The 26,216-nt window shown below is 45.6% G+C and overlaps 2 protein-coding genes across 2 annotated transcripts in view; both read left to right on the plus strand.

The window, feature by feature from the left end:
- The window catches only part of LOC309564412 (uncharacterized protein), a 1,531,146-nt gene that overhangs the window by 1,442,007 nt on the left and 62,923 nt on the right, over nucleotides 1-26,216 (plus strand). The window contains 1 exon segment of the mRNA XM_082269040.1: nucleotides 3,271-3,787. Coding sequence (XP_082125166.1) covers nucleotides 3,271-3,787 — 517 coding nt within the window.
- LOC309563470 (uncharacterized protein) lies at nucleotides 17,291-24,908 on the plus strand (the record flags this gene model as incomplete). The annotated part of the gene is made up of 5 exons (XM_082267860.1): nucleotides 17,291-17,314; nucleotides 18,118-18,261; nucleotides 21,805-21,943; nucleotides 23,373-23,737; nucleotides 23,906-24,908. The coding sequence occupies 5 exons, from the start codon at nucleotides 17,291-17,293 to the stop codon at nucleotides 24,761-24,763; spliced, it is 1,530 nt and encodes a 509-aa protein (XP_082123986.1). The 3' UTR covers nucleotides 24,764-24,908.

Genomic DNA, 26,216 nt, shown 5'->3' on the forward strand with positions numbered 1-26,216 from the left:
AGAGAGGGGGGGTGACAGGGAGAGAGAGGGTGATAGGAAAAGAGAGAGGGTGACAGTATGAGAGAGAGAGAGGGGGGTGACAGGGAGAGAGAGGGTGACAGAGAGAGAGAGAGAAAGGGGGGGGGTGACAGGGAGAGAGAGAGGGGGTGACAGGGAGAGAGAGAGATAGAGAGGGGGTGACAGGGAGAGAGAGGGGGGGTGAAACGGAGAGAGAAAAGAAAGGGGTGATACAGAGAGAAAGAGAGGGGGTGACAGGGAGAGTGAGAGGGGGTGACAGGGACAGACAGGGGAAGATGACAGGGACAGAGGGGGGGGGAAGATGACAGGGACAGAGGGGGGAGAGAGAGGGACAGAGGAGGGGGGGAGACAGGGTAGGGAGGAGTAAGTCTGGTCACAGTGCTCATCTTACTCACTCAATTCCCCATCATGTAGCTGCTGGCTGCTAATGAAACTTTCCCACCCACACATCTCCTTCACAGACAGCATGCACGGGCTGTACTGAGTGTTTGGGCGGGCACAGGGAGAGAGAGAGAGAGAGGGGCAGGAGAAGGCAGAGCAGTTGCACCCTCTCCGATTCCTGGAGGGGGGGGGCTGCTCACTGGGCTATGAAACACACACACACAGCCTTGTGACAGGCGAGGCAGGCTGAATGGAGGAGCTGCATATTCCCCCTACAGTACAGCCTTGCTCATCAATCCACTCGCAAAATGCGAGCAGGCAAGTGGAATTTTTGAGGGCTGCACTAGAGAATGGGTCCCGGGCTTCCTAGGCTCACAGGAAATGGGCAGTAGACCTGATTTATCTCTGCTTCAGGTCAGTAGCACCTGCTGGTTTGTCTCTTCTCCGGTCAGCCTGCGACTGGACAGTAAAAAGAGGGAGGAAAATATGCCAGCGGAGAAGAAAACAGAAGTTTGTATAGTTGAGATAACAGGTGAGGCATGCAGTGTACAGGTTCTCAAAAGTGGTCTTCTCCCTAAGGCTGCCAATGTGAGCTAGATTGAACTGCAAAAAGTGGCAAATCTGATAGGCTGAGCAGACATCGACAGAAGGGTTAACAAATGTAGGATAGCTGTCAATGAAGGAAAGACAAAAGAAGTTAAAAAATAGAACATTTCAAAATTCACTGATGGTCGGATGCGCAGTGAGAGATGGCAGACATGAAGAAGGGAGCCAAGGAAGACCGGAAAATGGAGGGCTGCTGTTATTTGCATCTGTAATCTATACATTGAGTTGACTAATAGATGTTTTCTATTATTTTGGGGTTCAGGGTGAAGAACGGATGAATATAAAATCAGAGATTAAAGAAGAAGAAGTAGAGATGTATGTGGGGGGTGATCAGCCATCCACGGAGGAGGTTGGGATGATTTTGAAGAGTGAACAGGATGGAATTTCCCAACTTATCAACACAAGTAAGCAACAGACACTATGAAAGAAGCAATTCTCAGTCTCTGTATATATACACTATGTTACCAAAAGTATTGGGACGCCTGCCTTTACACGCACAAGAACTTTAATGGCATCCCAGACTTAGTCCATAGATACGTTGATGATGTTCTTACTGTAAGCAGTTAAGATTTCACAATGTTTCACCTAATAAAAGATGTGATGTCCTCCATGTTGAACAAGGGTAGCACAGAATTTGTATCACTGGGGGGAAAAGGTTGAGCCTTTCAAAAACTTTGGTTCTTTTCTAAAGAGTATTGTGTTATTTGGATCCCAGAAACAGATGATGAGTTTCGAAAGAGTATGCAAAAAATAATATAATAACCCCTTCAGGATTCTTACCATTGTTATTTTAGGAAGGATACAGACACTCCACATATGTATCCAATCTATATCTGCACCTACACGTCTTCCATGCACATGTACGCTATGTTATCAAAAGTATTGGGACGCCTGCCTTTACACGCACATGAACTTTAATGGCATCCCAGTCTTAGTCCGTAGGGTTCAATATTGAGTTGGCCCACCTTTTGCAGCTATAACGGCTTCAACTCTTCTGGGAAGGCCGTCCACAAGGTTTAGGAGTGTGTCTATGGGAATGTTTAATCATTCTTCCAGCAGCGCATTTGTGAGCTCAGGCACTAATGTGGGCAAAAAAGCTTGGCTCGCAGTCTCATATTCATCCCAAAGGTGTTCTATCAGGTTGAGATCAGGACTCTGTGCAGGCCAGGCAAGTTCCTCCACCCCAATCTCCCTCATCCATGTCTTTATGGACCTTGCTTTGTACACTGGTCCAAATCAATTGGTGGAGCGGGGATTATGGTGTGGGATTGTTTTTTCAGGGGTTGGGTTTGGCCCCTTACTTCCAGTAAAGGCAACTCTTAAGGCGTCAGCATACCAAGACATTTTGGGCAATTTCATGCTCCCAACTTTGTGGGAAGAGTTTGGGGATGGCCCCTTCCTGTTCCAACATGACTGCACACCAGGGCACAAAGCAAGGTCCAAAAAGACATGGATGAGCGAATTTAGGGTGGAGGAACCTGACTGGCCTGCACAGAGTCCTGACTTCAAGCTGACAGCACACCTTTGGGGTGAATTAGAGCAAAGACTGTAAGCCGGGCCTTCCTGTCCAACATCAGTGCCTGACCTCACAAATACGTTTCTGGAAGAATGGTCAAACAGTCCCATAGACACACTCCTAAACCTTGTGGACGGCCTTCCCAGAAGAGTTGAATCTGGTATAGCTGCAAAGGGTGGTCCAACTCAATATTAAATCCTATGGACTTAGACTGGGATGCCATTAAAGTTCATGTGCGTGTAAAGGCAGGCGTCACAATACTTTTGGTAATATAGTGTGTATGTATATATATATATATATATATATATATATATATATATATATATAAAATGTGTATATACACACGCAGTATATATTTTATTTTTTACATTCTCTTCCCAGCAGATGGATGTGGTGTCGGGAATTCCTCGAAGAGACATCTTCTATTATTTGCTGATTGTAAGTCAGAAGATAATGTCATCACACAGGATCCTCCAGGAGGAAATCCAAATACACAAAATATCCATCACAGACCTTCCTGTCCGGAAACATCAATGGATCCCTCTGATCAGGGGGAATCTTCTCACCAATCACATACTATGATTGCAAATATCCATTTAGGATCTCACACTGCAGATAGATCAACAGATCCTTCTAATCCCAAGGAATCTTCCTTACCCCATGAAGGGGCTCACCGAATTGAGCGTCCTTTTTCATGCTCAGAGTGCGGGAAATCTTTCACTCGTAGAAGAGGCCTTGCTAACCATCAGAGACTTCACACGGGTGAGCGTCTTCATTCATGTTCAGAGTGCGGAAAATTGTTCCATAACAAAAAAGCGCTTGTTCGACATCAGAGAATTCACACGGGTGAGCGTCCATTTTCATGTTCAGAGTGCGAAAAATCTTTCTTTCATACAAGAGAACTTATTCGGCATCAGAGAAATCACACGGGTGAGCGTCCTTATTCATGTTCAGAGTGTGAGAAATCATTCATTTGCAAAACACTCCTTATTATACATCAGAGAATTCACACAGGTGAGCGTCCCTATTCATGTTCGGAGTGTGGAAAATCTTACTCTCATAAAGAAAGCCTTGGTAGACATCAGAGAATTCACACGGGAGAGCATCCTTATTCATGTTCAGAGTGCGGAAAATCATTCATTCATAAAGGAAGCCTTGTTGTACATCAGAGAATTCACATGGGAGAGCATCCTTATTCCTGTTCAGAGTGCGGGAAATCTTTCACTCAGAAAAAAATCCTTGTTGAACATCAGAGAATTCACACGGGTGAGCGTCCTTATTCATGTTCAGAGTGCGGAAAATCTTTCACTCAGAAAAATGGTCTCGTTGCACATCAGAGAACTCATACGGGTGAGCGTCCTTATTCATGTTCAGAGTGCGGGAAATCTTTTTATAGAAAAGATAAACTTATCAAGCACCAGAAAATGCAGTGTAGTGTGGATGGTGGAAGGAGAGCTGTCGGGGAAGGTAGTGTGGATGGTGGGGGAGAGTTGTTGAAGAATGTAGTGTGAATGGTGGAGGAGTGCTGTCGGAGAATGTAGTGTGGATGGTGGAGGAGAGCTGTCGGAGAATGTAGTGTGGATGGTGGAGGAGAGCTGTCGGAGAATGTAGTGTGGATGGTGGAGGAGAGCTGTCGGAGAATGTAGTGTAGATGGTGAGGGAAGAGCTGTCGGAGAATGTAGTGTGGATGGTGGAGGAGAGCTGTCGGAGAAAGTAGTGTGGATGGTGGAGGAGAGCTGAGAGAGAATGTAGTGTGGATGGTGGAGGAGCGCTGTCAGAGAGTGTAGGGTGGATGGTGGAGGAGAGCTGTCGGAGAATGTAGTGTGGATGGTGGAGGAGAGCTGTCGGAGAATGTAGTGTGGATGGTGGAGGAGAGTTGTTGGAGAATGTAGTGTGGATGGTGGGAGGAGAGCTGTCGGAGAATGTAGTGTGGATGGTGGAGGAGAGCTGAGAGAGAATGTAGTGTGGATGGTGGAGGAGCGCTGTCAGAGAGTGTAGGGTGGATGGTGGAGGAGAGCTGTCGGAGAATGTGGTGTGGATGGTGGAGGAGAGCTGTTGGAGAATGTGGTGTGAATGGTGGGAGGAGAGCTGTCGAAGAATGTAGTGTGAATGGTGGGAGGAGAGCTGTCGAAGAATGTAGTGTGGATGGTGGGAGGAGAGCTGTCGGAGAATGTAGTGTGGATGGTGGGAGGAGAGCTGTCGGAGAATGTAGTGTGGATGGTGGGAGGAGAGCTGTCTGAGAATGTAGTGTGGATGGTGGGAGGAGAGCTGTCGGAGAATGTAGTGTGGATGGTGGAGGAGAGCTGTCGGAGAATGTAGTGTGGATGGTGGGGGAGAGTTGTTGAAGAATGTAGTGTGAATGGTGGAGGAGCGCTGTCGGAGAATGTAGTGTGGATGGTGGAGGAGAGCTGTCGGAGAATGTAGTGTGGATGGTGGAGGAGAGCTGTCGGAGAATGTAGTGTGGATGGTGGAGGAGAGCTGTCAGAGAATGTAGTGTGGATGGTGGAGGAGAGCTGTCGGAGAATGTAGTGTGGATGGTGGAGCAGAGCTGCCGGAGAATGTAGTGTGGATGGTGGAGGAGAGCTGTCGGAGAATGTAGTGTAGATGGTGAGGGGAGAGCTGTCGGAGAATGTAGTGTGGATGGTGGAGGAGAGCTGTTGGAGAATGTAGTGTGGATGGTGGGGGAGAGCTGTCGGAGAATGTAGTGTGGATAATGGAGGAGAGCTGTCCGAGAATGTAGTGTGGATGGTGGAGGAGAGCTGTCGGAGAATTTCGTGTGGATGGGGGGGGGGAGAGCTGTCGGAGAATGTAGTGTGGATAGTGGGAGGAGAATGTAGTGTGGATGGTGGAGGAGAGCTGTTGGAGAACATAGTGTGGATGGTGGAGGAGAGCTGTCGGAGAATGAAGTGTGGATGGTGGGAGGAGAGCTGTCGGAGAATGTAGTGTGGATGCTGGGAGGAGAGCTGTCAGAGAATGTCGTGTGGATGGTGGGGGAGAGCTGTCGGAGAATGTAGTGTGGATGGTGGAGGAGAGCTGTCGGAGAATGTAGTGTGGATGGTGGGGGAGAGCTGTCGGAGAATGTAGTGTGGAAGGTGGAGGAGAGCTGTTGGAGAATGTAGTGTGGATGGTGGAGGAGAGCTGTCGGAGAATGTAGTGTGGATAATGGAGGAGAGCTGTCGGAGAATGTAGTGTGGATGGTGGAGGAGAGCTGTCGGAGAATGTAGTGTGGATGGTGGGGGAGAGCTGTCGGAGAATGTAGTGTGGATGGTGGGAGGAGAGCTGTCGGAGAATGTCGTGTGGATGGTGGGGGAGAGCAGTCGGAGAATGTAGTGTAGATGGTGGAGGAGAGCTGTCGGAGAATGTAGTGTGGATGATGGAGGAGAGCTGTCGGAGAATGTAGTGTGGATGGTGGAGGAGAGCTGTCGGAGAATGTAGTGTGGATAGTGGAGGAGAGCTGTCGGAGAATGTAGTGTGGATGGCGGAGGAGAACTGTCAGAGAATGTAGTGTGGATGGCAGAGGAGAGCTGTCGGAGAATGTAGTGTGATTGGTGGGAGGAGAGCTGTCGGAGAACGTAGTGTGGATGGTGGAGGAGAGCTGTCGGAGAATGTAGTGTGGATGGTGGAGGAGATCTGTCGGAGAATGTAGTGTGGATGGTGGGGGGAGAGCTGTCGGAGAATGTGTGTGGATGGTGGAGGAGAGCTGTCGGAGAATGTAGTGTGGATGGTGGGGGAGAGCTGTCGGAGAATGTAGTGTGGATGGTGGAGGAGAGCTGTCGGAGAATGTAGTGTGGATAGTGGAGGAGAGCTGTCGGAGAATGTAGTGTGGATGGTGGAGGAGAGCTGTCGGAGAATGTAGTGTGGATGGTGGGGGAGAGCTGTTGGAGAATGTAGTGTGGATGGTGGGAGGAGAGCTGTCGGAGAATGTCGTGTGGATGGTGGGGGAGAGCAGTTGGAGAATGTAGTGTAGATGGTGGAGGAGAGCTGTCGGAGAATGTAGTGTGGATGATGGAGGAGAGCTGTCGGAGAATGTAGTGTGGATGGTGGGAGGAGAGCTGTCGGAGAATGTAGTGGGGATGGTGGGAGGAGAGCTGTCGGAGAATGTAGTGTGGATGGTGGAGGAGAGCTGTCGGAGAATGTAGTGTGGATGGTGGGGGAGAGCTGTCGGAGAATGTAGTGTGGATGGTGGGAGGAGAGCTGTCGGAGAATGTAGTGTGGATGGTGGAGGAGAGCTGTCGGAGAATGCAGTGTGGATGGTGGGGGAGAGCTGTCGGAGAATGTAGTGTGGATGATGAGGGAGAGCTGTCGGAGAATGTAGTGTGGATGGTGGAGGAGAGCTGTCGGAGAATGTAGTGTAGATGGTGGAGGAGAGCTGTCGGAGAATGTAGTTTGGATGATGGAGGAGAGCTGTCGGAGAATGTAGTGTGGATGGTGGAGGAGAGCTGTCGGAGAATGCAGTGTGGATGGTGGGGGAGAGCTGTCGGAGAATGTAGTGTGGATGATGAGGGAGAGCTGTCGGAGAATGTAGTGTGGATGGTGGAGGAGAGCTGTCGGAGAATGTAGTGTAGATGGTGGAGGAGAGCTGTCGGAGAATGTAGTGTGGATGGTGGAGGAGATCTGTTGGAGAATGCAGTGTGGATGGTGGGGGAGATCTGTCGGAGAATGTAGTGTGGATGGTGGAGGAGATCTGTCGGAGAATGTAGTGTGGATGGTGGAGGAGAGCTGTCGGAGAATGTAGTGTGGATGATGAGGGAGAGCTGTCGGAGAATGTAGTGTGGATGGTGGAGGAGAGCTGTCGGAGAATGTAGTGTGGATGGTGGAGAAGAGCTGTCGGAGAATGTAGTGTGGATGGTGGAAGGAGAGCTGTCGGAAAATGTAGTGTGGATGGTGGAGGAGAGCTGTAGGAGAATGTAGTGTGGATGGTGGAGGAGAGCTGTCGGAGAATGTAGTGTGGATGGTGGAGGAGAGCTGTCGGAGAATGTAGTGTGGATGGTGGAGGAGAGTTGTCGGAGAATGTAGTAGAGGCATTGAGTAAAGAGATTCATCACAGGGGTGCAGAGAGTGGTCAGTGATGTGGACACTACTGAGGGAACAATGTGTGGTGGAGATATGGACACTGATGATAAAGGAATTTCCCTACCAGGGATTGGTTAATATTGAGGACATTATTATTGATTTATTAAAACGAAGTGAGTTCAAAATCTGATGGTAGCCAAAAAGACCCCTTTCACACTTGCCTAATCCAATGTGATTTTCAGTGCCCGACTTTAATATAACTTTGAAGTGTTTTTACTCTCTCTGGCATTGAAGTCATGTCAAAGTGGGATCAGTGCAGGAACCTTTTCTGAAGTCACAGCGACTTCAGTAGTGTCAGTTGGAATGGCTCTCCTAGAGATATTTGGCATTTCACATGTCCTACACCTTTGGGTCGAAGTGAGAAGTGTGAAAGGACCGTCGGCTTCTAACTTCAGTTTGTTCAATTAAGCTTTGAGGAAAAAAAAAAAAAAAACTAGAATCGAATTGTTTTCTATGCTGAGCGGCACCAGATTTTACACCTTCCAATTTTAGTAAATCGAACCCAATGTGTGCACTGAGGATTTCTCTGCATTGCAGCATAAAACTCCTGATATCCTTTCGTAGTACATTCATTCCTGGTGATGGAATTTTCCAGAACTGAAGGTCGGGGTAATTACTCAGATCTGAGCTCTATGCACCGAACACTTCCAGGAAACGCGTGGGGAAATCCCAGATGAAAATAGGAAATTTTAATATCTTTTTGATAAAAATGGGAAGATATATTATCAACAAAATAGAATAGTGATGTCAGATGTGTAAGTTTTCTATGAAGGGACATGAACAATATTAATTAATTGAGTCCTGTGTATATTGGGAACCATTTTAAATAAATTGTTAATAAATTGTTAAATTGAGATTTTTCATTTCTGTAACCAGAATTGTACCGGAGTTTGTTGCTCTTTTGGATGTATTACTGTGTCTTCTATATGGTTATAAATAAGGATTTAAAAAAAAAAATGTAATGAGTCTGGTGTATATTGGTAGCCATTTTAAAATATTGTTAAAAAAAAAAAAAAATATATATATATATATATATATATATATATATATATTAGTTTTTCATTTCTGTAACCAGAATTGTACCGGAGTCTGTTGCTCTGTTGCATGTATTACCGTGTCTTCTATATGGTTATAAATTGAGATTAAAAACAAAAATTAAATGAGTCCTGTGATTATTAGTAACCATTTTAAAATACTGATAAAAAATAAAATACAGTGTGTATGTATATGTGTGTATGTGTGTGTATATATAATATATATATATATATATATATATATATATATATATACACACACTAAATTACCAAAAGTATTGGGACTCCTGCAATTATTTTCCAGCACTGCCTTAACCCTCTTGAGCATGGAGTTCACCAGAGCTTCACAGGTTGCCACTGGAGTCCTCTTCCACTCCTCCATGATGACAACACGGAGCTGGCGGATGTTAGAGACCTTGCGCTCCTCCACCTTCCGTTTGAGGATGCCCCACAGATGCTCAATAGGGTTTAGGTCTGGAGATATGCTTGGCCAGTCCATCACCTTTACCCTCAGCTTCTTTAGCAAGGCAGTGGTCATCTTGGAGGTGTTTGGGGTTGGTATCAGGTTGGAATACTGCCCTGCGGCCCAGTCTCTGAAGGGAGGGGATCATGCTCTGCTTTAGCTTGTCACAGTACATGTTGGCATTCATGGTTCCCTCAATTAACTGTAGCTCCCCAGTGCCGGCAGCACTCATGCCGCCCCAGACCATGACACTCCCACCACCATGTTTGACTGTAGAGAAGACACACTTGTCTTTGTACTCCTCACCTGGTTGCCGCCACACAAGTTTGACACTATCTGAACTAATTAGGTTTATCTTGGTTTCATCAGACCACAGGACATGGTTCCAGTAATCCATGTCCTTAGTCTGCTTGTCTTCAGCAAACTGTTTTCCTGGCTTTCTTGTGCTTCATCTTTAGAAGAGGCTTCCTTCTGGGACGACAGCCATGCAGAACAATTTGATGCAGTGTGCAGTGTATGGTCTGAGCACTGACAGGCTGACCCCCCACCCCTTCAACCTCTGTAGCAATGCTGGCAGCACTCATGTCTGTTTCCCAAAGACAATCTCTGGATATGACGCTGAGCACGTGCACTCAACTTCTATGGTTGACCATGACGAGGCCTGTTCTGAGTGGAACCTGTCCTGTAAAACCGCTGTATGGTGTTAGTCACCATGCTTAAGCTCGGTTTCAGGGTCTTGGCAGTCTTCTTACAGCCTAGGCCATCTTTATGAGAACAACAATTCTTTTTTTTTCAGATCCTCAGAGAGTTCTTTGCCATGAGGTGCCATGTTGAACTTCCAGTGACCAGTATGAGGGAGTGAGAGCGATAACACCAAATTTACCACACCTGCTCCTAATTCACACCTGAGACCTTGTAACACTAACGAGTCACATGACACCGGGGAGGGAAAATAGCTAATTGGACCCACTTTGGACATTGTCACGTAGGGGGTGTACTTACTTTTGTTGCCAGTGGTTTAGACATTAATGGTTGTGTGTTGAGTTATTTTGAGGGGACAACAAATTTACACTGTTATATAAGCTGTACACTCACTACTTTACATTGTAGCAAAGTGTCATTTCTTCAGTGTTGTCACATGAAAAGATAGAATAAAATATTTACAAAAATGTGAGGGGTGTACTTACTTTTGTGAGATACATTAAGTGATGCTATTAGGCCACAATAGAAGACTTGACCAGTGTTATATGTAACTAAGTTAAAGTATTATACAGTGCCTTTAAAAAGTATTCACACCACTTGAAATTTTCCACATTTTGTCATGTTACAATCAAGGCTTTTTTAACAGCCTCCATTTTCTTATATATAAATATAGAACCATTTATCCAACTGTCCATCCAGAGCCTCTGGTTTATAGACCGGATACATCCTAAATATAGAGCCATTTATCCAACTGTCTATCCAGAGCCTCTGGTTTATAGACCAGATACATCCTAAATATAGAACCATTTATCCAACTGTCCATCCAGAGCCTCTGGTTTATAGACCAGACACATCCTAAATATAGAACCATTTATCCAGCTGTCCATCCAGAGCCTCTGGTTTATAGACCGGATACATCCTAAATGTAGCAAGGTTTCCAGGCCTGTGGCCTGATGTGGGTCTGCCATTAGTACTGGTACTATCTCCAGCCCATGTGAGCTGTGACCCTGGATGTGACAACTGAAGCTGCGACAACTCCGGCATCTTTGTTTGTGGTTTTTATTTGGTTTAAGGGGGATGGGAGAAGGGAATGAGTGGGATACTCCTTGAGGCTTGAACTTATTACATGTGGGACTTTACTCCTGAGAAATGCCTGTTGGCGCTTCCTTGATGCCATAAATATCTTGTAGAACGCAGAAGTGTGGAATCCTCGACTATTAGTCCAAAAGATCCAGGACTGAGAACTGTAGAACTCCTGACTAGGGATGATCGAACTTTTCAAAAGTTCGGTTCGACCAGAACACCCGAACTTCCCGAAAGTTTGGCCCGGATTTCAGAACCCCATTGAAATCAATGGGATCCGAACTTCGGTAATCAACAAACACAATTTTTAAGCCCTAATGCCCTAGCCCTAAAAAGTGCCTAGGGTTCTGGGTCATGCCCCAGGGACTATTAATCACACAAAAAAAAGTTCTTAAAAATTGTCATTTTTGATAGAGAGCCAAATATTGAAAAAATTATTGAAAAAAAATGAGATTTCTTTGGATTTAGTGTCTGGGGGTCTAAAAAGTGTACCTGTGAAGTTTCAGCTCTGTAGCATGTCCAGAACCAGAAAAAAAAAAGTTTGTTTGTATTACAATTAATATAGAACAGGATAGTGGCTCTGCTATTTTCACACCTTGCCGGTTTAGTAGCAGGCGTTTTTTTGGGCATTTTTTGGGGTCTTTGGAGGCAGGCATAACATCAGAACTTCTGTGTAGGGGTATATATACACACACACACATGTATGTATATATACACATACACATATATAGGTGTGAAAGTAGCAGAACACTATGCTTGCGCTAATGAAATTATTAACACCCATATGGCTTCTCTCCTTTCACACCTATATGTGTGTATGTGTATAAATACATATAAGTGTGTGTGTATATATACCCCTATACAGAATTTCAGATGTTTTGCCTCTCTCCAAAGACCCCAAAAAAATGCCCCAAAAAAACGCCTGCTGCAAAAACACACCTGGGCGTTTTTGTAGCTGGCGTTTTTTTGGGCATTTTTTGGGCGTCTTTGGAGGCAGGCATAACATCTGTACTTCTGTGTAGGGGTATATATAGACCCGAACCGTTCCGCTCAGTGGAAACGAGGCATAAGTGTTCTAAAGGCCCGTACACACGTACCGATCGTCGGCATACAAACGTCGGTGGACGAAGGATCTGCCGATTGTACGCGTGTTAGTATGGTGCCTCCGACAGATGTCTGCGCACAATCCGCGGACAAAAGTCTTTCTTGCAAACATGAAAATTTTTGTATGCCGACACCAGAACGGACGATTGTTCGCCTGTCAGTACACAATTCGGCCGACAGACCGCAGATTTGCAAGACTGGGCATGCTCAGAAAATAGAAAACACAGGGAAAGTTAACCATTACATGACATCACTTCTGCAGTCGGCGGACAAAATTCTTGTGCTGTCCTTGTGCTGTCTTTGCACTTTTCAGCAGACACCGACATCCCGGGGAGAAAAGAGGAACATTTGTATGCCGACCATCGGTACGTGTGTACGGGGCTTAAGAGAAACAATCTTTTCTCTATAGCGCTCACCCTGAAATGGAAGGGTTTTGTCACCCTGCCATAGCAGTCAGATTCAGTTAACCCTACACTACACTACGGTCCTCTTACACTCAACACTTTCCCTACAGAAACTAAATGATTAAATCTAACTATAGTGGAAAATAGTACCCTAACTACACTAGATATCCCTTTCCTCACACTAATAATTGCTAAATGACACTTTGAGAGCAGAAGTAACAGAACTGCTTCCACTCTCTTCCACAGCCCTGTATTAAAATGGTAGAGATTTGGCGGGGCTATCTTATATACTGGGGGGCACATTCACTAATGATTGGCCTCTGAACCCCCTAGTCACTCCAATCACATTCCTAGCATTCTCCTGCCCCCTCAATTGGCTTTTACTGATGGTTCTGGTCCAATTACGGGCTTTTAAAGCCCAGTTCCTGTCCCATTGCATTTTGGTCGGTTCTGGTTGCCGAATTCCGAACTTTCGGAATTCGGCCGAACCTCGAACGGTCAATGTTCGGGTCGAACCGATGGTCGACCCGAACCATTCAATCATCCCTACTCCTGACACTGTTGTGCTGTGGAACTCTCCTTCCTGGGACTCTGCTCCCACCAAAGATATTGTGTCACATGCCACCCCCAAACTTATACCCACTCCCAGAATCCTTTGCAGCACAATCTGCCTCCTGGGGTAGTTACAAGCCTGGATGTGTCCCCTGATTGGGTTTCCTCCACTGCCCTATGAGAAGCCTCTCACAGGCGCCAGTGGGGAGACGCCCCCTTCAGCAGGCACATCTGGAAACCATGACACCCTAACTATTAAATCACAGCCCTGCTGTTAGGCAGACAAGGCCCACTATATCTTTACCTAGCACCTACCTGTAGGGTGCTACATAAATATAGAACCATTTATCCAACTGTCCATCCAGAGCCTCTGGTTTATAGACCAAATACATCCTAAATATAGAACCATTTATCCAACTGTCCATCCAGAGCCTCTGGTTTATAGACCAGATACATCCTAAATATAGAACCATTTATCCAACTGTCTATCCAGAGCCCCTGGTTTATAGACCAGATACATCCTAAATATAGAACCATTTATCCAACTGTCCATCCAGAGCCTCTGGTTTATAGACCAGATACATTCTAAATATAGAACCATTTATCCAACTGTACATCCAGAACCTCTGGTTCCGAGCCTACTCTGTATACACCACACATGTACGCCGTATTCCTTCTACTTACAAAATTTACCTTAGTTAGACAGGAACAAATGAGAGTCTTACAGACACATAGACACACAATGCTAGTGGAGGAAAAAATGTTTTATGGAAAAACACGGCAAGTAATCAATTAAAATACTTAATTTTGTTGTGCTTTTACCAGCAATTTTCTAACATGGTTAAAGGATCTGGTGGTTATTTTGTTAACCATTGCAGTGTTATCTTATAATATTCACATAGTGAAAAGAGACGGGACTCCCCCTTTAATAAAATCTTTTCCTATTACAGTAAACCCCCCTCCATCGCGGGGATTACGTTCCGAGCCAACCCGCGAAAAGTGAAAATCCGTAAAATAGAAAGACCCTATTTAAATACACCCTAGGCATGTTTTGTTAACTTTTTAATAGCATTTAAAGGTCTTTAAACAAACTTTTAAGCAATAAAAATGCATAAAAGATAGAGAGAGAGCAAGAGCATTATAAAAACACAAAAATATTGTGCTAACAGTACAGTACTGTATACTGTACAGTAGTAAAAAAAAAAGAGTACTGTACAGTATCAGAAAAGAAGATGACGATAAGCAGCAAATAAGCAAATAAGAGCAGCTACTGTCCTTTTGAAGGCGCAGGTTCAGCAGGCGCTTCTTTTGGTGTAGGTGGGTCGTCTTCTTGCTGCTCCATGACCTCCACTGCTACATCAGAGGTGCCTGTGGAGGTACTTGGGGTGGATGTGGCCTTCTTCTGTTTTGTGAAGGCAGTTGCTGGGCGTGTTTCTTCTTTTGGGCGAGGAGGTTCTTGTACACCTGAATGGCTCCATCAATGCTGTTTTGGAACTGCAGTGAACGAACCATGTCAGGATCCCACTCAGCTAACATCTGTTTCAGGTCATTGGCCGTACGCATGACCCTGCCAAGGCGCTCAATTGACAAGCCTTCATCTTCTTCCTCCCCCTCATGTTCCTCCACTTCCTCCTCATTCGCTGACTTGGTGAGTTCTGTCAGATCCTCATTGGTTAGTGGAGCTGAATGGGTTTCAATTAGGTCATTGACGTCATCCTGGGTCATATCCTGAAAACCTTCACCTCCTAGCAACTTCGCCAGCCTAATTGATTTGTCCACAGCTGAATGATGAACTTCGTCAGGAGAGAACCCTTCATATTCATGAATAATTTCTGGCCAAAGCTTCTTCCAACAGGCATGCAGGGTCTCCTTCTTCATCTCCTTGAGGGCCTTTTGTATGTTCTCCAGACAAGTTGCAATGGTGTAATTACGCCAGTAGTTCTTCAAATTGAAATTATCATCATTGTTCATGGATTCAACAAGATGATTCAAGGAGTTGCGAGTGTACAGCGCCTTGAATGCTCGTATCACACCCTGGTCCATAGGCTGAATTAAAGACGTGGTGTTGGGTGGAAGGAACTCAACTTGCACTCCTTCGTATGATAGATCCATGGCGTAGCCTCCTGCATTATCCATCAGCAGAAGCACTTTAAAATCAAGGCCAAGTTCGGCAAGGTAGACCTTGACGGCTGGGATGAAACAATTATGGAACCACTCAGTTGTGAGGTGTTTAGACATCCAAGCCTTAGGGTTATGCATCCAATGGACTGGTAGCTGGTTCTTGTTTTTATGCTTCAATGCTCTGGGGTTCTTGGCCTTGTAGATCAGGGCTGGCTTGATCATAAACCCAGCAGCATTTCCACACATAACCAAGGTTACTCTGTCCTTATAAGCCTTGAATCCAGGGGCTCGGGCTTCCTCCTTCATGATGTAGGTGCGTTTGGGCATTCTCTTCCAAAACAAGCCGGTCTCATCCATATTAAAGACTTGCTCTGGTTGGTACCCACCCTCCTCGATGAAACTCTTGAAGGTCTCATTGGTGTACCTTGTAGCAGCTTCTTTGTCGGCAGATGCAGATTTACCTTGCAATGAAACACTCTTCAACTGATAGCGTTTCTGGAAGCGGTCAAACCACCCCTTGCTGGCAGAAAAGTCTCCTGATGAAGATGTACCTGCACTAGAAGTAGAAGGCTTATCAGGATTGCCATTGTCTGACTCAGCTGCGGCAGAGCCTTCTTCAGAGCCTCCTTGATTGGCAAAAGTGTCGTACAGCTTCTTTGCCTGAGTCCTGATGGTGTTACCATCCAATGTGATGCTTTTTTTTCTGCAATCTTGGATCCAAATGACCAATGCAGTTTCCATCATAACAATGTTTTTATTGCGGTAAGAAACAACTCTTTTTGCAGCTTGGTTGATGGACAGTGCAGCAGTTGCCCTGATATTCTTGTCATCCTTTTTGATGTATCGAATCGTTGACTCATTCATACCATAATGGCGGGCTACAGCAGCATAACTCTGTCCTTCCTTTATCATATCAAGAAGTTTCACCTTCTCCTGAATTGTAAGGAACTTCCTCTTTTGTTTTGGCTCACCAGAAGCCTTAGCCTTAGATGATGGGCGTTTGGGTGGCATTCTTGTGGGCATTCTTGCTTGTGGTTGGCAAAGGAGCACATCTGCACATGCTCCGAATCGCGTTACCGCCCCCTCTAACGTCACTGCGCTCGGTGCGGTCCACGAGTGAGGCATGCGTTCCACCGCAGCCTCGCTCTGATTCTCTGATTCACCGCTACATAACCGCGAAATGGCAAAATATTATATCCGAATTAATGGGTCCTAATTAAAATAGCGCGATTTACCGGGACCACAAAAACTGAACCGCGATGGAGAGGGGGTTTACTGTATACTGAGAAGAACACGGAGACAGGAAGTGATGTCAGGTGCAGACAGGAAGTAATATACAGACAGGAAGTGCAGTAACTTATGAACAGGAAGTGATGTACGGGTCCATAAAGGAAGTTCCGGGTGAGAGCTGGAATTGTGAGGAAGTAGAGAGAAGATGTTAGAACTGGCAGCAGAGGAGGTAATTTATTTATTTCAGGTACTTATAAAGTGCCGTCAGTTTACACAGCACTTTACATTGCATATTATACATTAACCTCAGTCCCTATCCTTCAGGAGCTTACAATCTGAGGTCCCTGACTCACATACATACATACATACACATAGTAGGGCCAATTTACCTACCAGCATGTCTTTGGAGTGTGGGAGGAAACCAACGCAGGCACAGGGAGAACATGCAAACTCCATGCAGGTAGAGTCCCAGTGGTTGGGATTCGAACCAGCAACCCTTTTGCCCTTGGATGAAAGTTCAACTCATTACACCACTGTGCTGCGCAACCACTACACCGCTGTGCCGCCCAACCCCTACCCTACTGTACCTCCCAACCACTATGCCACTGTGCTGCCCAGTCCCTACGCCTCTGTGCCACCCAACCACTACGCCACTGTGCCTCCCAACCACTACGCCACTGTGCCGCCCAACCCCTACGCCACTGTGCCGCCCAACCACTACACCACTGTGCCGTCCAACCCCTACTCCTCTGTGCCTCCCAACCACTGTGCCGCCCAACCCCTACACCACTGTGCCTTCCAACCCCTACTCCACTGTGCTACCCAACCCCTACGCCACTGTGCCGCCCAACCCCTAAGCCACTGTGCCGCCCAACCACCACGCCACTGTGCCGCCCAACCACTACGGCACTGTGCCGCGCAAGCACTACGCCACCGTGCCACTACGTTATGATCACTGATGATCAGTGCCCTGATTACCTATACTGACCTCCCCTGCGAGGAGATGTCGCTGATCAGCTCTCTGAGAGTGTGAGGTGAGGAGAGCCAATAAACGGCACTTCTGCATTTACTTGTGACCCAGCCAATCACATTGGTAAAGAGCCATGTCATGAACTCTGTACCGAGATCAGGGTCACGCTGTGTCCTAGGAACACGACGCAGTCATGATCGCTGCACTGTGCACGAGCGGTCATGATCGCTGCACTGCGCACGAGCGGCCATTCTGGGGTGCCATCATATAAGGTCGTCCCAGAACGAGAACCGCACTGCTCCACCATCATTTGCAGGCAGGAGGGTGGGAAGTAGTTAAAGTATTATTGAAAACTACACACACACAAAGATTTTTATTTGTTACATATTTACTGGTGACTGTATCATTGTGTGTGTCAGCTTCCTATAAGGTGTCAGAATGTCACTATCTCTGTGAAGGAGCGTTTAGAAGGACACAAGGATCTCTACCAGGATGTCATGATGGAGAATCAGCCGCCCCTCACATCACGGGGTAAGAGGAGATTTTATTGTTTAGGGGTGAGCAGTACGGAGGGTCCACCTAGATCCCCCATCATCTGATAAACACATAGAAACAATGTATTCAGTCAGTGTGTGTGTTTCCTACAGATGGATCCAGTAATGGGAACCCACCAGAGAAATATCCCCGTCCTCTGTATTCCCGGGATTCCACACAGGAAGGTCACACCATCCCTCACCATCATCAGGTAGATGGTTCTGAGCAACTGGAACTCAAGTACAATTCTACACTTCGAGATAACATTCTTCTATGTCATCTCTTGTTTCCTTTTACAAATCTATTCTATCATATTGGCTCCTTAGGGCAAAAAACTGAAAGACATCAAAGTTGAGGTTAAAGTGGAAAAAGAAGAGATGTTTGGAGATCAGCGATCTATGGAGGAGGGGGGTCCTCTGTATTCCTGGGATTCCATACAGGAAGATGACACCATCCCTCACCATCATCAGGTAGAGGGGACTGAGCAATTAGAACTCAAACTGTTTTCAAAACTATAAGATGACATTCTTCTATGTAGTCTCTTGTTTTAATGCTTACTTCTACATCTGAAGTGCAGCCTTTGCTCCCCTCACCCCCTATCCCCATTTCTAGCTCCTTTCAGTATCCTACATTTTCACCCCTTAAATGTATTCCTTGTTCCTTCTAAATTAACATACGTTCCTTTCTTCTGTGGGTCTTAAGTTACATAGTTACATAGTTAGTGAGGTTGAAAAAAGACATCAGTCCATCCAGTTCAACCTATGATGTGTGTGTGTGTCTACTGTTAACCGTACATTGTATACCCCTGTATGTTGTGGTCTTTAAGGTGCCCATCTAATAGTTTTTTGAAACTATCAATGCTCCCTGCTGATACGACTGTTTGCGGAAGAGAATTCCACATCCTTACTGCTCTTACAGTGAAGAACCCCCTGCGTATTTTAAGGTTAAACCGCCTTTCCTCTAGTTTTAGTGAGTGGCCACGTGTCTTATTGTATTTCCTTTCTCTGAATAGGTTTTTCCATATGCTAGGGTTTCCAGTACAGTATTTGTACATTGATATCATATCCCCCCTCAATCGTCTCTTCTCCAGAGAGAATAAGTTCAGTGCTTGTAGTCTTTCCTCATAGCTGATGTCCTCCATTCCCCTAATTATTTTTGTTGCCCTTCTCCGGACTTTCTCCAGTTCCAGCACATCCTTCCTGAGGACCGGTGCCCAGAACTGGACAGCATACTCCAGATGTGGCCGGACCAGAGTCTTGTAGAGTGGGAGAATAATCTCTTTATTTCTGGAGTGAATCCCCTTTTTTATACAACCCAGTATTCTGTTGGCTTTGCTTGCAGCGGCTTGGCATTGCATGCCACTGCCAAGCCTGTTGTCTACCAGTACCCCCAGGTCCTTTTCCATCCTAGACTCACCCAGAGGTTCCCCCCCCCCCAGTGAGTAGTTTGCTTTCAGGGTTCTGGGACCCAGTTGCATTACTTTACATTTTTCAACATTAAACCTCATCTGCCATGTAGTTGCCCACCCAATTATTTTGTTCAGGTCCGCTTGTAAGGTTTCCACATCCTGCCCAGAAGATATTGGCATGCTTAGTTTAGTATCATCTGCAAATACTGAGATTTTGCTTGATATCCCCTCCTCTAGATCATTTATGAATAAATTAAACAGGATTGGCCCAGGACAGAACCCTGGGGGACCCCACTTTCCACACCCGCCCAATCTGAGTACTCCCCAATAATCACCACCCTTTGCAACCTCCCCTGGAGCCAGTTCTCTATCCAGGTACTCACCTTATGGTCCTTACCTACCTTCCTTAGTTTGAACAGTAAGCGTTTGTGGGGAACGATGTCAAAGGCCTTTGCAAAGTCCAGGTACACCACATCCACAGGCTTCCCTTTATCTAGGTGGCAGCTCACTTCATCGTAGAAGGTTAATAGATTGGTTTGGCAAGAACGATTTTTCATGAATCCATGCTGATTACTACTAATAATACCGTTTTCATTACTAAAGTCTTGTATGTGGTCCCTTAACAACCCCTCCAAAATCTTGCAGACTACTGATGTTAGGCTGACCGGCCTATAGTTACCCGGGATATATCTCTGCCCCTTTCTAAATATTGGTACCACGTTGGCTTTTTTCCAATCAGCTGGCACCATACCCGTCTGTAAACTATCCTTAAAGATCAAGAATAATGGTCTGGCAATCACCTGGCTGAGCTCTTTAAGAACCCTCGGGTGCAAGCCATCCGGTCCCGGTGATTTATTTATGTTAAGTTTCTCTAGTTTAGTTCTAAGTCTATCTTCTGTTAGCCATGGCGGTATTTCCTGAGGTGTGTTGTTTAGTTTGGCCTTACAAGCTGGGTTAGTGTAGCCCCCCGATTCTTTTGTGAAGACTGAAGAGAAGAATTTATTTAACACTAACGCCTTTTCCCTGTCCTCTGTGGCCAAAACTCCCTTATCGTCTTTTATCGACTTATCGTCTTAACTCCAGTCACATGCCACCATGAGTCCTCTTCCTCCATCTGTGCTGAGCCCAATAGCGTAATGGTTAGCAATCCTACCTATAAATACTCTCACCATGGGTTCAAATCCCAAAGATGGCATAACTTCCATTAGAGAGGGACAACCTTGTGGTCACGCCGCACTTTATAAGCCCACAGGATTTTGATACTGGATATGTGGATCTCCATACTAGGTATTGAGGCAATACAGTATTCTGAGATTGCTATACCCTAATTGACACAGGGGGAAGGTCTATAGCGGGGTCATGGCTTACCTTTTTCTATCTATGAGGGGACAACATTTTGTGAGGGAACCTTTCCACTAATCCTTAATACCTATCAAATCATACTTTGTTTGGACACATATGGGAGGATAAACAAATTACCAATACTAGATGGTTGTCCCCTAATATGGTCCTGGCCCCTGCCCAGGGAATACTCTCTGCAAGTGCACCACTCTAGATGGGTACTGTATGGTCTTTGTAGCCCTGAGGAAGCATTTGGTGAAACGCGTCGGCACCGAAGACCTATGCAATATACAGTACTCATTGTATCAGTCATAATTTCTGTTGAGGAATTATTTTTTATCTAGTAGTTATTTTGTACTTGTTACTGTGCATTGTTTTTACATATTTTTGATAATAAAAAAAAACTATTTTACTTAATTTTTGTTATCCCTCCATTTTGCCCTGTACAGTCCAACTTTTTTTCCCCTCCTTTTTCTTGTTGATACAATTATGGATGATGGCCACATGTGCCACAGTTATTTTTAATTCCTCTTCCTCCTCGTGTTCCTCCAATGGAGGTGCATACTGAAGGACATGGGGCTGTTCTTTGTTCCTGTAAGTCCAGGCTGACATGTTGACGTGCCACTAGAGAATGGGTCCCGGGCTTCCTAGGCTCACAGGTAATGGGCAGTAGACCTGATTTATCTCTGCTTCAGGTCAGTAGCACCTGCTGGTTTGTGTCTTCTCCGATCAGCCTGCGACTGGACAGTAAAAAGAGGGAGGAACATATGCCAGCGGAGAAGAAAACAGAAGTTTGTATAGTTGAGATAACAGGTGAGGCATGCAGTGTACAGGTTCTCAAAAGTGGTCTTCTCCCTAAGGCTGCCAATGTGAGCTAGATTGAACTGCAAAAAGTGGCAAATCTGATAGGCTGAGCAGACATCGACAGAAGGGTTAACAAATGTAGGATAGCTGTCAATGAAGGAGAGACAAATGAAGTTAAAAAATGAACATTTCAAAATTCCCTGATGTCCAAAAGACGATCAAGGTGCTTGTTAGTACCTGAATCAAAATCAAGAAGAGGGGCGCGGAGAATGTCCGGTAAAGAGATGGTGGAAGATACCACCCTGAGCGTAGCTTCTATGGTCAGATGTGCAGTGAGAGATGGCAGACATGAAGAAGGGAGCCAAGGAAGACCGGGCAATGGATGGCTGCTGTTATTTGCATCTGTAGTATATGCATTGAGTTGACTTTAATAGATGTTTTCTGTTATTTTTGGGTTTAGGGTGAAGAACGGATGATTATAAAAGCTGAAGTTAAAGAAGAATTTGAGATGTATGTGGGAGGGGATCAGCCATCCACGGAGGAGGTTGGGATGATTATGAAGAGTGGACAGGATGGAATTTTGCAACTTATAAACACAAGTAAGAAACAGACACTATGAAAGAAGCAATTCTCAGTCTCTGTATATACACTATATTACCAAAAGTATTGGGACACCTGCCTTTACACGCACATGAACTTTAATGGCATCCCAGTCTTAGTCCATAGATACGTTGATGATGTTCTTACTGTAAGCACTTAAGATTTCACAATGTTTCCCCTAATAAAGGAGGAGATGTCCTCCATGTTGAACAAGAGTAGCTCAAAATTTGTACCACTGGGGGAAAAAGGTTTCAAAAACCTTGGTTCTTTTCTAAAGAGTATTGTGTTTTTTGGATCCCAGAAACAGATGACGAGTCCAAAAGAGTATGCAAAAATTAATATAATAACCCCTTCAGGATTCTTCCCATTGTCATTTTAGGAAGAATACAGACACTCCACCAATCTATATCTGCATGTATACATCTTGCATGCACATGTACACTATATTATCAAAAGTATTGGGACGCCTGCCTTTACATGCACATGAACTTTAATGGCACCCCAGTCTGAGTCCATAAGGTTCAATTTTGAGTTGGTCCACCCTTTGCAGCTATAACCGCTTCAATTCTTCTGGGAAGGCTGTCCACAAGGTTTAGGAGTGTGTCTATGGGAATGTTTGACCATCCTTCCAGAAGCGCATTTGTGAGGTCAGGCACTGATGTGGACGAAAAAAAGGCCTGGCTCACAGTTTCTAATTCGTCCCAAAGGTGTTCTGTTGGGTTGAGGTCAAGTTTCTCCACCCCAAACTCATTCATCCATGTCTTCATGGACCTTGCTTTGTGCACTGGTCCAAACCATTTGGTGGTGGAGGGGGGATTATGGTGTGCTGTTGTTTGTCAGGGGTTGGGCTTGGCCTCCTTAGTTCCAGTAAAGGGAACTCTTAAGGCGTCAGCATACCAAGACATTTTGGACAATTTCATGCTCCCAACTTTGTGGGAACAGTTTGGGGATGGCTCCTTCCTGTTCCAACATGACTGCGCACCAGTGCACAAAGCAAGGTCCAATAGGACATGGATGAGCGAGTTTGGAGTGGAGGAACTTGACTGGCCTAGTACACAGAGCCCTGACCTCAACCTGACAGAACACCTTTGGGATGAATTAGAGCGGAGACTTCGAGTCAGGCCTTCACCTCACAAATGGGCTTCTGGAAGAATGGTCAAACATTCCCATAGACACACTCCTAAACCTTGTGGACGGCCATCCCAGAAGAGTGGAAGCTGTTATAGCTGCAAAGGGTGGGCCAACTCTCAATATTGAACCCTACGGACTAAGACAGGAGGCCATTAAAGTTCATGTGCGTGTAAAGGCAGGCGTCCCAATACTTTTGGTAATATAGTGTATGTATAAAGTGTGTGTGTGTGTGTGTGTATATATATATAATATATATACACAGTATATATTTTATTTTTTTACATTTCTTTCCAACAGATGGATGTGATGTCGGGAATTCCTCGGAGAGACATCTTCTATTATCTGCTGATTGTAAGTCAGAAGATAATGTCATCACACAGGATCCTCCAGGAGGAAATCCAAATACACAAAATATCCATCACAGACCTTCCTGTCCGGAGACATCAATGGATCCCTCTGATCAGGGGGAATCTTCTCACCAATCACATACTATGATTGCAAATATCCATTTAGGATCTCACATTGCAGATAGATCAACAGATCCTTCTAATCCCAAGGAATCTTCCTTACCTCATGAAGGAGCTCACCACAGCAAGAATCTATTCTCGTGTTCAGAGTGCGGCAAATGTTTCACTGGGAAAGGAAAACTTATTCAGCACCAGAGAGTTCACACGAGTGAGCGTCCTTTCCCTTGTTCAGAGTGTGGGAAATGTTTTAAACATAAACAAAACCTTGTTGCACACCAGAAAGTTCACACAGGAGACCATCCCTATTTATGTTCAGAGTGCGGGAAATCTTTCAGTCATGAACGAGACTTTGTTAATCATGAGAGAATTCACACGGGGGAGCGTCCCTTTTCATGCGCAGAATGCGGGAAATCTTTCATTTCTAAAGGAGACCTTGGTAGACACCAGATAATTCACACCGGGGAGCATCCCTATTCATGTTCAGAATGCGGGAAATCTTTCCAGAAGAAATCTTATCTTGTTAGACACCAGAAAATTCACACGGGTGAGCGCCCCTATTCTTGCTCAGAGTGCGGGAAATCTTTCATTTATAAAAAAGACCTTGATATACACCAGAGAATTCACACAGGTTTGCGCCCTTATTCATGTTCAGAGTGCGGGAGATCTTTCACTCAGAAAGGAGGACTTGTTGAGCATCAAAGAATTCACACGGGTGAGCATCCTTATTCATGTTCAGAGTGCGGGAAATCTTTCACTCTTAAGAGAGAGTTTGTTAAACATCAGGGAATTCACACGGGGGAGTGGCCTTATGTGTGTCCAGAGTGCGAGAAATCTTTCACTACAAAAGGAGGCCTTGTTGCCCACCTTAGAATTCACACAGGTGAGCGACCCTATTCTTGTTCAGAGTGCGGGAAATCTTTCACTAAAAGTGGAGGACTTGTTGCACACCAGTTAACTCACACGGGTGATCGTCCTTATTTGTGTTCAGAGTGCGGGAAATCTTTCATTCATAAAGGAGACCTGGTTAAACATCAGAGAGTTCACAGGGGTGAGCGTCCCTATTCGTGTTTAGAGTGCGGAAAATCTTTCACTTATAAAGGAGATCTTGCTAAACATCGGAGAGTTCACACGGGTGAGCGACCTTATACATGTTCAGAGTGTGGGAAAACTTTCGTTTATAAAGGAGACCTTGTTAAACATCAGAGAATTCACATGGGTTAGTGTCCTTATACATGTTCAGAGTGCAGGAAAACTTTCATTTATAAAGGAGACCTTGTTAAACATCGGAAAATTCACACAGGTTTGTGTCCTTGTCATGTACAGAGTGCGGGAAATGTTTAAACCAGAAAGGAATCCTTGTTACACATCAGAGAAGACAATACCTTACAGCATCCTCCATACGTGCGGTAAATGTTTTACTGATATGATCGTATATTTGTCAAAATAATTGGCAGATGCTTTCCCTCTGAATTCTAATTTGACTTTTCTAATTAGACTTCAGAGGGAAAGCATCTACCCATTCTTTGGTGCCCACATGTCCCGGATTGCCCGGGACTGTCCCGCAATTGACATTTGTGTCCTGTGTCCCGGGCACCTTCATTCCGGGACATTACAGTGTCCCGAAATGAAATAGAGGACACACAGCCACCATAACTGATCGCCAGGAACTGGTTGCTAGGGCCACCCCGCCTGGCATCTAGCAACCAGTGACGTCAGAGCCTCAGATTGAGGCTGAGCAGAGCGAGGCCTGTGTCTAGTGCTGTACTTCACTGCTGACTGTCTCCTCCTATTACCTCCTTCTTCAGCCCCCAGACTCCAGGGTGACTTGCAGGGCAGGGACGGATCTTCTTCACCTTAGACTCCAGTGTCACTGTCTCCACCCACCTCCGGGCGGCATCTGCTAAACTGGCTCAAATCCACTGCTGACTGTAGTGCCCAACTTCTCCTCTTCCCCTTCTATGGCCCGACTGTCTGGGACCCCGAACCAGTGGACTGGACCACCACCACTCACCAGAGGGATATTAGAAGGTGAGGAACTGGATTGGAGTAGAAGGTGACACAAGTGGGTGCACTGGGGGAGGGGGACAGAAATGAAGAAGGTGACACAAGTGGGGGACAGTAATGAAGAATGTGACACAAGTGGGGGGCAGTAGCAAAGAAGGGGACACAAGTGGGGGACAGTAATAAAGAAGAAGGGGACACAAGTGGGGGGACAGTAATGAAGAACAAGGTGACACAAGTTGGGGCACTGGGGGAGGGGGACAGTAATGAAGAAGAAAGTGACACAAGTGGGGGGCAGTAATGAAGAAGTGGACACAAGGGGGGGCAGTAATACGGAAGAAGGTGACACAAGTTGGGGCACTGGGGGAGGGGGACAGTAATGAAGAAGAAGTTGATACAAGTGGGGACAGTAATGAGGAAGAAGAGGACACAAGTGGGGAGCAGTAATGAAGAAGAAGGTGACAAGTGGGGGACAGTAATGAAGAAGAAGGGGACACAAGTGGGAGACAGTAATGAAGAAGAAGGTAACACAAGTCGGGGCAGTAATTAAGAGAAAGGTGACACAAGTAATGGAGAGTAATGAAGAAGAAGGTAACACAAGTGGGGGACAGTAATGAAGAAGAAGGTGACACAAGTGGGGGACAGTAATGAAGACGAAGGTGACACAAGTGGG

The sequence above is a fragment of the Pelophylax lessonae genome (genome assembly GCF_965119305.1).
Source record: "Pelophylax lessonae genome assembly, chromosome: 9".
NCBI lineage: Eukaryota > Metazoa > Chordata > Amphibia > Anura > Ranidae > Pelophylax > Pelophylax lessonae.